Source organism: Colobus angolensis, unplaced genomic scaffold (assembly GCF_000951035.1).
Source record: "Colobus angolensis palliatus isolate OR3802 unplaced genomic scaffold, Cang.pa_1.0 Scaffold22, whole genome shotgun sequence".
Lineage (NCBI taxonomy): Eukaryota > Metazoa > Chordata > Mammalia > Primates > Cercopithecidae > Colobus > Colobus angolensis.
In genome coordinates this window covers 1,640,330-1,652,523 of record NW_012115377.1, presented here as the reverse complement: position 1 = coordinate 1,652,523, position 12,194 = coordinate 1,640,330, and the positions used below count along the sequence as shown (strand labels likewise).

The window sequence follows — 12,194 nt, the reverse complement described above, 5'->3', positions numbered from 1 at the left end:
GGGGCCCCCTCCGCCACAAGGAAGCACAACCAGCTCGCCCTCCCCCCACCCGGGGCCGCAGGACGCTGAGACGGTTTGGGGGTGGGTGGGCGGGAGGACTTTGCTATGGATTTGAGGTTGACCTTAAGCGCGTAGGTTTTGGTTTCTTTTGCAGTTTTGGTTTCTTTTGCGGTTTTCTAACCAATTGCACAACTCCGTTCTCGGGGTGGCGGCAGGCAGGGGAGGCTTGGACGCCGGTGAGGAATGGGGGGCCACAGCTGCAGACCCAAGCCCTCCCCCCACCCCTGGAAAGGTCCCTCCCCGACCCAGGCCCCTGGCGTGTGTGGGTGTGCGTGCGTGTGTGTGCCGTGTTCGTGTGCAAGGGGCCGGGGAGGTGGGCGTGCGTGTGCGTGCCAGCCAGGGCTGCTGTGGGCGTGTGTGTCAGGTGGGCCACGCGTGCAGGGTGTGTGTCCATGAGCGACGATCGTGGTGCCTCCAGCGGCCTGGGCGTTGGCTGAGCCGACGCTGGGGCTTCCAGAAGGCCGGGGGCCTCGGAGCTGCCGGTTAGGAGTTTGAATCCCCCTCTGCAGAGGGAAGCGGGGACAATGCCGGGGTTTCAGGCAGGGGACACGGGGAGGGCCTGTCCAGAAGTCACATGGGCAGCAGCTGTCTAAAGGGCTTGGGGCCTGGGGGAAGGTGAAGGTGGGCGGGGCCCCTCTGTAAATACGGCCCCAGGGTGGTGAGAGACTCCCATGCCACCCGTCCCCTTGTGACCTCTCCCCTCTGACCTCCAGCTGACCATGCATGCCACGTGGCCGGCTGGGTCCTCCACCCTCTCTGGAGTTTGCCTCCCCCAGCCCCCGCCCCATCAATAAAACTCTGTTTACAACCACCGGCCCCCATGACTCTGGCTCTGCTCTGCCTCCTGGGGTGGCACGGGTGGGGGGCATCCTCAAAAGTCAAGACCAGGCCAGGTGTGGTGGCTCACGGCCTGTAATCCGGGCACTTTGGGAGGCCGAGGTGGGCGGATCACTTGAGGTCAAGAGTTCAAGACCAGCCTGGCCAACATGGCAAAACCCCGTCTCTACTAAAAGTACAAAAAAAATTAGCCAGGCGTGGTGGTGGGTGCCTGTAATCCCAGCTACTCGGCCGACTGAGGAAGGAGAATCGCTTGAATCTGGGAGTCAGAGGTTTCAGTGAGCTGAGGTCATACCACTGCACTCCAGCCTGGGGTCCTGGGGTGACAGAGCGAGACTCTGTCTCAAAAAAAAAAAAAAAAGAAAGAAAAGGCTGGGTCAAAACAAGTCTGGGGAACTGAGTGTGGAAACGTCTTCATCTGCATAGCAGCCAGTTTCTTTCTTTTTTTTTTTGAGACGGAGTCTCGCTCTGTCGCCCAGGTTGGAGTGCAGTGGCGCGATCTCGGCTCACTGCAACCCCCACATCCCGGGTTCAAGTGATTCTCCTGTCTCAGCCTCTCGAGTAGCTGGGACTACAGGCACCCACCACCACACCTGGCTAATTTTTGTAATTTTAGTAGAGACAGGGTTTCATCATATTGGTCAGGCTGGTCTTGAACTCCTGACCTCAGGTGATCTGCCCGCCTCAGCCTCCCAAAGTGCTGGGATTACAGGCGTGAGCCACCGCGCCCGGCCAGCCTTATGAATTTTGTTTTAAGTGAGACTCTTGTCCTCAGAGAGTTTTAAGCAGGGATGTGATCTGATTTCATTTTAAGGGATCATTTTGTTACTGTATCACCACATTTCACAAGCCTTCCTTTCTCTCAGCCCATGTTGATTAAGACCTACGAACGGCTGGGCTCTGGGGACGGGAGGGTACAAGACAGACTGAGTGCAGTGGCTCACAGCTCAGAGAGACTGAGAGGATTCCTTGAGCCCAGCAGTTCAAAACCAGCCTCCTCCTACAAAAAAAATTTTTTAAATTAGCTGGGCGTGGTAGCATGTGCCTATATTCCCAGCTACTCGGCAGGCTGAGGCAGGAGAATCGCTTGAACCCAGGAGGTGGAGGTTGCAGGGAGCCGAAATCGCGTCACTGCACTCCTGTGTGGGTGACAGAGGGAGACTCCGTCTCAAAAAAAATTAGCGAGGCATGATGGCACGTGCCCATAGTCCCAGCTACTTGGGAGGCCTTGAGCCCACAGTCAAAGCTACAGTTAGGTGTGATTGCACCACACTGCTCCCGCTGGGTGACAGAGCAAAATCCTGTCTCAAAAAAAAAAAAAAAGGGCATAGTGGCTCACGTCTGTAATTTCAGCACTTTAGGAGGCCGGGGCCAGTGGATCACATGAGCTCAGGAGTTCAAGACCAGCCTGGGCCACATGGCAAAATCCTGTCTCTATTAAAAATATAAAAATTAGCCAGGCATGGTGGTGCATGCCTGTAGTCCCAGCTATGCGGGAGGCTGAGGCGGGAGAATGGTGAGAACCTGGGAGGCAGAGCTTGCAGTGAGCCGAGATCATGCCACTGCACTCCAGCCTGGGCAACAGTGCAAGACTCGGTCTCAAAAAAAAGAAAAAAAATAGTCATAGGTGCAGATAAAGCTGACACATCATACCTAAATATTTAGAACTCAACAAGAATGCAAGCACTCTGTAGCCAAGTCCATGAGATGTAGCCAAAGCTGTTCTCAAAGGGAAATTTGTAGCCTCCAAATGCATTTAATAGGAAATGAGGAGGAATGGAAACAATAGCATGGATGTCAGATTCAGATGAAGAGAAAAAAGGGCAGAAAGAGCCCTCAAAGATCTGAGTTCAGCTTCATAGATGAGGAAACTGAGGCCAAGAAAAGTCACTTGCCAAAGGTTACAAAGCAAAGCTGTTCATGACAGAGCTGGAATTCAGAACCAGGTTTGGTTCCTCCCAAGCCACTGTCCAAGGACCATAGAGACTTTTGGCATTAGTCACTATTGAATTGTATTTTTTAAATGACTTCATTTAAAAAAAGCAATATCAACATACCACGAAGTCAAGACAAGAGTTTTTTTTGTTCTTTTCAGTGAGCTTCCTGGTTGCTCAAGTTTATGGTAAATAACTCCTCTTGCTAAGAGCTGTCGCTATCTCCAGGAATGGTGCCTTGCAAACCTTGATCCTTGAACTCTGGGTTGGGGGAGTGAGGATGCAACTAGAGAGACTCTTGGATGTCCCCCAAAAATCAGGAAACAAGGAAAGAAAAACCTGGGTTTTAGAAGCAGGGTCAAAAAGAGGTTGAACAGGAAACAATTTCCAGGAAGCAATTTTGTAATCCTGACCCCTCCCCTTTCCCCGCCTGGCTTAGCCTTAGCCCCTAGCAGGAACTGATGGGGGTGGGGACTTTCCCAAGGTTGGTTCCCCGGCCCTGAGTCCAGGCAGGTATAAGGCCACCTCCCCCAGGCCAGGACAACCCAGAAGCAAAAGAGAAGAGCTACCATGGCCTCTTGGAGCAGACAGCGACCCAAAAGGTAGGTCCCCACACTACCTGTCCTAGGCAGGTCTGACCCACATTCCACCTGACCCACTGAAGTCACAGGGAGCAGATACAGACCTGAAGCCTGGGACAGATTAACCTTAACTATGACAGAAAGACTGACACACACACACACACACATACACACACACACCCCTGCAGAAGCCCAGGTGGGCATGGGCAGGATGGGGCCGGGGGAGGCTTCTTGTTAGAGGTCTGGGGCCACAGTGACCAAGGCTGTCCAGATCATGTCTGATGGCTGCTGGGCCAGGGAAGCCCTAGAGAAGGAGGGGAAGGCCCAGGCTTCCAAGGGTGCTAGGTGTAAACCACCCCTTCCCAAGGCCAAATGCCTACCCTCAGACCGGGACAAAGTAGGATACACTTTTCATGTTCAGAGGCTGCAGTGAGCTATGATCATACCAGTGCCCTCCAGCCTGGGCAACCGAGCAAGACCCTGTCTCAAAAACGTGAACCTGAACATCTGTCTTCCTCCAAGCACCCAACTGGTCAAGGCTGGACAGAAAGACCAGGATCCCAGAGCCGAGAAGTCTTCATGGAAAAGAGGGCATTGGAGCTGGGGCTTTGCAGGATGAATAGGAGTTCACATCAAAACACAGAGCCAGGGAGACAAGGACTGACCCAGAAAACAAGCCAGATCAGAAGAAACTAGCAAGTTGGACTGTGAATAATTAGCAGCTCATGGGGGCTAGGCTGGTGATGGGGAAGTGTATTCATATTATGCGGGAGTTACGCTCAGAAACTCAACTTTCCTAGAATTGTAATTCTCCCTGCAACAGGCGCCACTTCTGGCAGCTGTGGGGGGTGAGGGTAGAAGCCGGGAGAGGAGAAGGAAGCAACTGCCCTAGTCCAGGTAAGAGATGAGGTGGCATAGTCCAGGCTGGTAGCCGCAGAGATGGGAAGAAGTGGGCAAATTTGGGGGTGTATTTTCACCTAGCTGAGCGTATTTTCACTGTGGTTTAGTAAGCATCTTCTGTTACTGCCCGCAGCCCAGGGGGCTTTCAACCCCATCTTTCTAGAACCCTGTTCTTGCTGCTGCTATTGGCGGCCTCAGCCTGGGGGGTCACCCTGAGCCCCAAAGACTGCCAGGTATTCCGCTCAGACCACGGCAGCTCCATCTCCTGCCAACCACCTGCCAAAATCCCCAGCTACCTGCCAGCCAACACTGTGCACCTGTCCGTGGAGTTCTTCAACCTGACCCTCCTGCCAGCCAACCTCCTCCAGGACGCCTCTAAGCTCCGAGAATTGCACCTCTCCAGCAACAGACTGGAAAGCCTCTCACCCGAGTTCCTGCGGCCAGTGCCGCAGCTGAGGGTGCTGGATCTAACTCGAAACTCCCTGACCGGGCTGCCCCCAGGCCTCTTCCAGGCCTCAGCCACCCTGGACACCCTGGTGTTGAAAGAAAACCAACTGGAGGTCCTGGAGGCCTCGTGGCTGCACGGCCTGAAAGCCCTGAGGCATCTGGACCTGTCTGGGAACTGCCTCCGGAAACTGCCCCCCGGGCTGCTGGCCAACTTCACCCTCCTGTGCACCCTTGACCTTGCGGAGAACCAGCTGGAGACCTTGCCCCCTGACTTTCTGCAGGGTCCGCTGCAATTAGAACGGCTACATCTAGAAGGCAATAAATTGCAAGAACTGGGAAAGGATCTCCTCGTGCCGCAGCCAGACCTGCGCTACCTTTTCCTGAACGGCAACAAGCTGGCCAGGGTGGCAGCCGGTGCCTTCCATGGCCTGCGGCAGCTGGACATGCTGGACCTCTCCAATAACTCGCTGGCCAGCATGCCCAAGGGGCTCTGGACATCCCTAGGACAGCCAAACCGGGACATGCGGGATGGCTTTGACATCTCCAGCAACCCCTGGATCTGTGACCAGAACCTGAGCGACCTCTATCGTTGGCTTCAGGCCCAAAAAGACAAGATGTTTTCCCAGAATGACACGCGCTGTGCTGGGCCTGAAGCCGTGAAGGGCCAGACGCTCCTGGCAGTAGCCGAGTCCCAGTGAGACCTGCGGCTGGGGTTGAGGGTGAGGGGTCTGGTAGAACACTGCAACCCACTTAGCAAATAATCCTGCCTTTGGCCGGGCGCGGTGGCTCACTCCTGTAATCCCAGCACTTCGGGAGGCCGAGGTGGGCGGATCACAAGGTCAGGAGATCGAGACCATCCTGGCTAACACGGTGAAACCCCATCTCTACTAAAAATACATAAAAAAATTAGCCAGATGTGGTGGCGGGCGCCTGTAGTCTCAGCTACTCGGAAGGCTGAGGCAGGGGAATGGCGTGAACCCGGGAGGCGGAGCTTGCAGCGAGCCGAGATCGCGCCACTACACTCTAGCCTGGGCAACAGAGCGAGATTCCGTCTCAAAAATAAGAAATAAAAATAAAAAACAAACAATCCTGCCTTTTACAGGTGAGACTCAGGGCTGTCCATTATGGCTGGGACCCCGTTGCACCCACGCATGCTTCTAAAACACACGATGGGCTTTCCTTACCCGTGCCCAGGATGTGCCCTCTCTCTGGAATGCCGTTCCCCGTTTCCCAGATCTCTTGATCTCTGGGTTCTCCCAGCCCCCTTGACCTTCCCTCCGGCTGAGCCCAGGCCACACTGGGCCTGCCTTTCTCTGACTGTCTTCCCCAGGTCAGGGGGCTCTCTGAGTGCAGGGCCTGGTGCTGAGTCTCACTTAGCTTGGGGTCAGACCCAAGGGGTTTAATAAATAACTCTTGAAAACTGGATGGGATGAATTGGCTTTTGCTGTGTTCCTAGCATCTTCTCAAATCAACTTCCTAGGACTCCGAGGTGAAGGAGGAAAAGGGGCATGGCCCGGGCCCTGGGGTGTGGGATGTGGTCTTCCTAGGGGGTGACAGTTGGGATCAAAGGCCTGTGACTTTTCCTCTCCCTTCCCCCATCCTGGGACCTAACTGGAAATAAAACCTTGACTGTTGCCTGGGTGTCATTTTACCAGTGGATTTCTGCCAGGGCTTGTGTCCTAGGAGAAGGTTTAAGTCAAACCAGATTGTCCAGGTCTCCAAACAATTTGTCGTGCCGGCCTGAGATCATCTAAGGGGGCACCTGCCCCGTGCAAGGTTGCAGGGGCGGGATGGGGCTGAAGGGATGGACGGGGTCCCGGGCCCACCTGCTTATATGTCATTGGCCATGTAGGGGCTGCAATCAGATTTGGGAGACCCTGGGGTTTGGGGGTATGTCCAGTTTTCCCAGGTGCCTAAAAAATGAACGTGTAGCCTGGTGCCGTGGCTCACACCTATAATCCCTTTGGGATTACAGCAGTTTGGGAGGCTGAGGCAGGCAGATCACCCGAGGTCAGGAGTTCGAGACCAGCCTGGCCAACATGGCAAAACCCCGTCTCTACTAAAATACAAAATACAAAAGTTAGCCAGGCAGAATGGCATGTGCCTGTCATACCAGCTACTCGGGAGGGTCAGGCAGGAGAATCGCTCGAACCTGGGAGGTGGAGGTTGCAGTGAGCCAAGATCGCACCACTGCACTCCAGTCTGGGCAACAGAGTGAAACTGTGTCTCTAAATAAGTACATAAATAAATAGACCATGCCTACATCTGTGGTCATTCCAGGCACCACAATGAAAAGGCAGGGTTCTGGGGTCCAGCAGGGCTAGCTTTGAATAGGATCCCTGGCCAGGCGTGGTGACTCATGCCTGTAATCCTAGCATTTTGGGAGGTCAAGACGGGCGAATCATGAAGTCAGGAGTTCAAGACCAGGCTGACCCATATGGTGAAACCCCGTATCTACTAAAAATACAAAAATTAGCTAGGTATGGTGGCGGGCGCCTGTATCCCAGCTACTCGGGAGGCTGAGGCAGGAGAATCACTTGAACCCAGGGGGCGGAGGTTGCAGTGAGCCGAGATTGCACCACTGCACTCCAGCCTGGGTGACAGAGTCAGACGCTGTCTCAAAAAAAAAAAAAAAAAGGAATAGGATATTCACCTGCTATGGTACACAGGGCAAGGGATTTACGATATCTGAGCCTCAGCTTGCTCAGCTGTAAAATGGGGATCCTAGGGAAAGGGCAGGCTTGGCTTCTGGTTAGTTAAGGGGCAGATTAAGAAATAAAAAGAGGCTGGGGGCAATGGCTCACACCTGTAATCCCAGCAATTCGGGAGGCTGAGGTGGAAGGATCACTTGGGCCTTAGGGGTTCAAGACCAGCCTGGTCAACACAGGGACATCTCGTCTCTACAAAAAGTTAAAAAAAAAGTTAGCTGGGCATGGTGGTGTGTGCCTGTGGTCCCAGCTACTCAGGAGGCTGAGGCGGAAGGATCACCTGAGCCTGGGAAGGCAAGGCTGCAGTGAGCTATGATCACACCACTGCACTCTAGCCCTGGGCAACCGAGCAAGACCCAGTCTCAAAAATCGATAAATAATAATAATTAATGATAAGAAAAGTCATCAGCGACTTGGCCAAGGTCACTCAACAGGGCCATGGGGGGGCTGTGATCGCATGGACCATCTCCATGGCAACAGCAGTGAGGGTGACAGGCGGACAAACTTGGTATAATAAAGTATAATAGATCAATCTTTTGCATCCAGCGCTCCCGGATTGCTATGGCAACCGCAGAGCAGGGGGCTAGCCCAAGGAGAGGGCGAGGGAAGCCTGGAGCCACACCCCCTGGGCACGCCCCCGCATGGCCTCTCCCCATTGGTCAGTTCCGGAGGCCCCCACTCCGCAAGCAGATATAAGACGGGCGGGGCCGGTGCGCAGGGGGTGGAGACTTCAGCGTGGGGGTCAGCGGAGACACCTGGGGTCTGAAGCCGCTCGCGCGCGGGTGAGTGCCCTGAGGGCGGCGTCCAGGAGCGTCCCCCGGGCTCAGGAGAGGAGCTCCAGATAGGGTGGTTGGGCGAAGGTCCGGCGGCGTGGGACGGGTACGACGGGCCAGAGCAGGTGGCTGGGACCCTTGGCCCAGTTGGCCCCAGCTCAGGACCCAGTTGGGCGAGGACCAGGCCTCAGAGGACGCGGGGTGGCAACCGGAGGGATCGCAGGCGGCAAGTCGAGCTCCCCCCTCTAACTCTAGCTGGCTGCGTGACCTTGGGACCAGTATGGACCTGCTGCGTGCCTCAGTTGCCCTGTCTGTCAAATGAGCTGTGAGTGGACTAGGACTCAGCAGCTACCACCTCCAGCCGTCCGGGGTGCTTGGGCAGTTCTGGGCCCAGGCAGGGGCTGCAGGGGTAGCAGGGACCTCCCCCATCTAACAAAACAGGAAACAGCCCAGAGAGGTGAAGGCGCTTGCCAAAAATCACACAGCAGGCCAGTTGCAGTGTCTCATGCCTGTAATCCCAGCACTTTGGGAGGCTGAGGCGGACGGATCATTTGAGCCCAGGAGTTTGAGACGTGCCTGGGCGACACGGCAAAACCCCGTTTCTACTAAAAATACAAAAATTAGCTGAGCATGGTGGCACGTGGGTAATCCCAGCTAACTGGGAGGCTGAGGCAGGAGAATCACTTGAACCTGCGAGGCGGAGATTGCAGTGAGCTGAGATGGCGCCACTGCTCTCCAGCCTGGGCAAGAGAGAGATTCTGTCTTTAAAAAATAATAAATAAATAAATAAAAATAACACCGCAATTAATGGTAGCATTTGAACCCAGGTCTCTCTCACCTCAGAGACCATGCTTCAAGTCACTCCAGCAACCCCACCTTGCCAGAGGCTCATTATTGGACACTTTCTGTGTACAGAGCTCTGGACATGCATTGTCTGAGCCCCGCAGAATGCTCCATTATTCAGATGAAGAAACTGAGGCCCCAAGAGGTTTATTTGACAGGCTCTGACGCCTGGGCAGGTGCCCCCCCTTACTCAATCCTGCCCTGCAGGGTGACCCTGTTTGCAGCACGATGTCCGAAGACGAGGCGGCTCAGATCCCCAGACCCAGCGGCTCAGATTCTCAGACCCAGCAGGTGAGGGCTGCCCCTCCCATGGAGCAGGGACACAAGGAATTGTGTGGGACAGTCCCTTCTAGGAGCGTTTGAGGCCAGGTATCCCGCCCCACTCCTCTCCTTGCTGGGAAAACCTGACTCATAAAATATTTTGGTCCATGGAGGAGATGGTCTGTTTCCTAGTGGGGGCTTAATGAGGCCCTGGGAGGGGAGTGTCTCTCAAAGACACCCAGCTGGCTTTTGTGGTCCCTACCCAACCCTTTCCCTCTCCTCTGATCCCTGGGTCTCCACCTGTATCCTTTTGTCTCCACGTCCACCATCATGGCGCCCTCAATAACAATAACAATAGAGCAGCAATCACTGTATCGGTTGCAAGAGTTTCATGTATATTGGCTCCTTGAATACCAATCCCAACCCTAGTAATGCATTTCATAGCTGGGGAAACCAAGGCACCGAATGGTTCAGTTCCTTGCCCCAGTTCACACAGCTTGGAGGCTGTTGAACCAGAAGTGAACGGAGGCCATTGCGCTCCAGGCGCGGTGCTCTGAACCCCCAAACTCTAACATCTCCTCCCTCGAGCAGACAGATCACAGTCAACCCTTTAACAACACGGGTTTGAACTGCACAGGTCAGGCTGGGCATGGTGGCTCACACCTGTAATCCCAGCACTTTGAGAGGCCAAACGGGTAGATCACCTGAGGTCAGGGGTTTGAGACCAGCCTGGCCAACATGGTGAAACCCTGTCTCTACTAAAAATACAAGAATTAGCCGGGCGTGGTGGCGGGTGCCTGTATTCCCAGCTACTCAGGAGCCTGAGGCAGGAGAATCGCTTGAACCCTGGAGGTGGGGGTTGCAGTGAGCTGAGATCACGCCACTGCACTCCAGCCTGGGTAACAAGAAGGAGACTCCATCTCAAAAAAAAAAAAAAAAGGCCAGGTCGGGTGGTGGCTGCCTGTCATCCCAGCTAATTGGGAGGCTGAGGCAGGAGAATCTCTTGAACCCAGGAGACGGAAGTATGCAGACCTTTTCCAACCAAATGCAGATCAAAAAAAGTATTTGGCCAGGTGCAGTGGTTCATGCCTATAATCCCAGCATATTAGGAGACTGAAGCGGGAGGATCACTTGAGCCAGGAGTTCAAGACCGGCATGGGCAACACAGCAAGACCCCATCTCTATAAAATAAAATAAAATTAGCTGGGCACAGTGGTTGCACCTGTAATCCCAGGTACTTGGAGGCTGAGGTGGGAGGATTGCTTGAGCCTGAGAGGCTGAGGCTGCAGGGAGCCGTGCTTGAATCATTGCCCTCCAGCCTAGGCAACAGAGCAGGACCTTGTCTCTATTGAAAACAAAAAATTGTGACCAGGCACCGTGGCTCACGCCTGTAATCCCAGCACTTTGGGAGGCTGAGTTGGGTGGATCACCTGAGGCCAGGAGTTCGAGACCAGCCTGGCCAACATAGTGAAACCCTGTTTCTACTTAAAAAAAAAAAAATTGGCTGGGCGCGGTGGCTCACACCTGTAATCCCAGCACTTTGGGAGGCCGAGGTGGGTGGATCACCTGAGGTTGGGAGTTTGAGACCAGCGTGACCAACGTGAAGAAACCCCATCTCTATTAAAAATACAAAAAAAAAAAAAAGCCAGATATGGTGGTGCATCCCTGTAATCCCAGCTCTTCGGGAGGCTGAGGCAGGAGAATCACTTGAACTCAGGAGGCGGAGGTTGCACTGAGTTGAGATGGCACCATTACACTCCAGTCTGGGCAATAAGAGCAAAACTCTGTCTTAAATAACAATAATAACAATAATAATAATTGCCAGGTGTGGTGGCGGGCGCCTGTAATCCCAGCTACTTGGGAGGCTGAGGCAGGAGAATCATTTGAATCCAGGAGGAGGAGGTTGCAGTGAGCTGAGATGGTGCCACTGTACTCCAGCCTGGGCGACAAGAGTGAAACCCCATCTCAACAAAAGAAAACAAAATTGTAATGCTCCGTGTACGCCATGGGAAGAGGAGCCTGTGAGTTAAGGAACCATGACATTCTCACATCCACATGTATCTTCACTGCCTCTACATGGCGGGGTGTTCAGTACTCTATCCTTCCACTCTCCCATCTCTCGTCCTGGCCTAGAGAGGGGAAGTAGGTTGAGGTATGGCTGGGGCCCCACTTCCCCCAGGACCCCCCTGATGCCAACCTTTCCCACAGAACGTGGTGCAGCGTGTGGTGGCTCTGCCCCTGGTCAGGGCCACGTGCACCGCGGTCTGCGATGCTTACAGCGCGGCCAAGGACAGGCACCCACTGCTGGGCTCTGCCTGCCGCCTGGCTGAGAACTGCGTGTGCAGCCTGACCACCCGTGCCCTGGACCACGCCCAGCCGCTGCTCGAGCACCTGCAGCCCCAGCGTGAGTGCCCCAGCTCATTTTCTCAGAACTGTGGCTTGCTTCTCTGTCCTATCCTCCTTGGTCTATCTGCATGACATTCCTGGGAGTCATCTTCAGCCTAGCCACCTGTCCCACTGCCATGCCACCTCTCCTCAATCTCTGCACTTAAGTCCCTCTTTAATCTGATCACCAGCTGGGCATGGCGGCTCATGCCTATGATCCCAGCACTTTGGGAGGCCGAGGCAGGAGGCGTCACTTGAGGCCAGGAGTTCAAGACCAGCCGAGGCAACATAGTGAGATCCTGTATCTCAAAAAAAAATTTTTTTTTTTTTAAAATCTGGCTGGGTGTGGTGGCTCATGCCTGTAATCCCAGCACTTTGTGAGGCTGAGGCAGGTGAATCACGAGGTCAGGAGTTCAAGACCAGCCTGGCCAACATAGTGAAACCCCGTCTCTACTAAAAATACAA

At 54.4% G+C, this 12,194-nt stretch overlaps 2 protein-coding genes across 2 annotated transcripts in view; both read left to right on the top strand.

Annotated features, from left to right (window-relative positions):
• Positions 1-3,314: 3,314 nt before the first annotated feature.
• Positions 3,315-6,394, top strand: LRG1 (leucine-rich alpha-2-glycoprotein 1). Its single transcript, XM_011943468.1, has 2 exons — positions 3,315-3,433; positions 4,446-6,394. The coding sequence occupies exons 1-2, from the start codon at positions 3,402-3,404 to the stop codon at positions 5,455-5,457; spliced, it is 1,044 nt and encodes a 347-aa protein (XP_011798858.1). The 5' UTR covers positions 3,315-3,401; the 3' UTR covers positions 5,458-6,394.
• A 1,800-nt stretch (positions 6,395-8,194) lies between these two features.
• The window catches only part of PLIN5 (perilipin 5), a 13,275-nt gene continuing 9,275 nt past the window's right edge, over positions 8,195-12,194 (top strand). Inside the window, exons 1-3 of the mRNA XM_011943467.1 lie at positions 8,195-8,249; positions 9,291-9,374; positions 11,553-11,748. Coding sequence (XP_011798857.1) covers positions 9,312-9,374; positions 11,553-11,748 — 259 coding nt within the window. The 5' untranslated portion in view covers positions 8,195-8,249; positions 9,291-9,311. The remainder of the gene's footprint in view (positions 8,250-9,290; positions 9,375-11,552; positions 11,749-12,194) is intronic.

What these genes read in the sequence shown, in the direction of transcription:
- LRG1 (XM_011943468.1), top strand. Translation starts at nt 3,402, where the DNA reads ATGGCCTCTTGGAGCAGACAGCGACCCAAAAG. An exon ending in AGCAGACAGCGACCCAAAAG is followed by an intron (nt 3,434 to 4,445) that starts GTAGGTCCCCAC and finishes TACTGCCCGCAG; the next exon opens with CCCAGGGGGCTTTCAACCCC.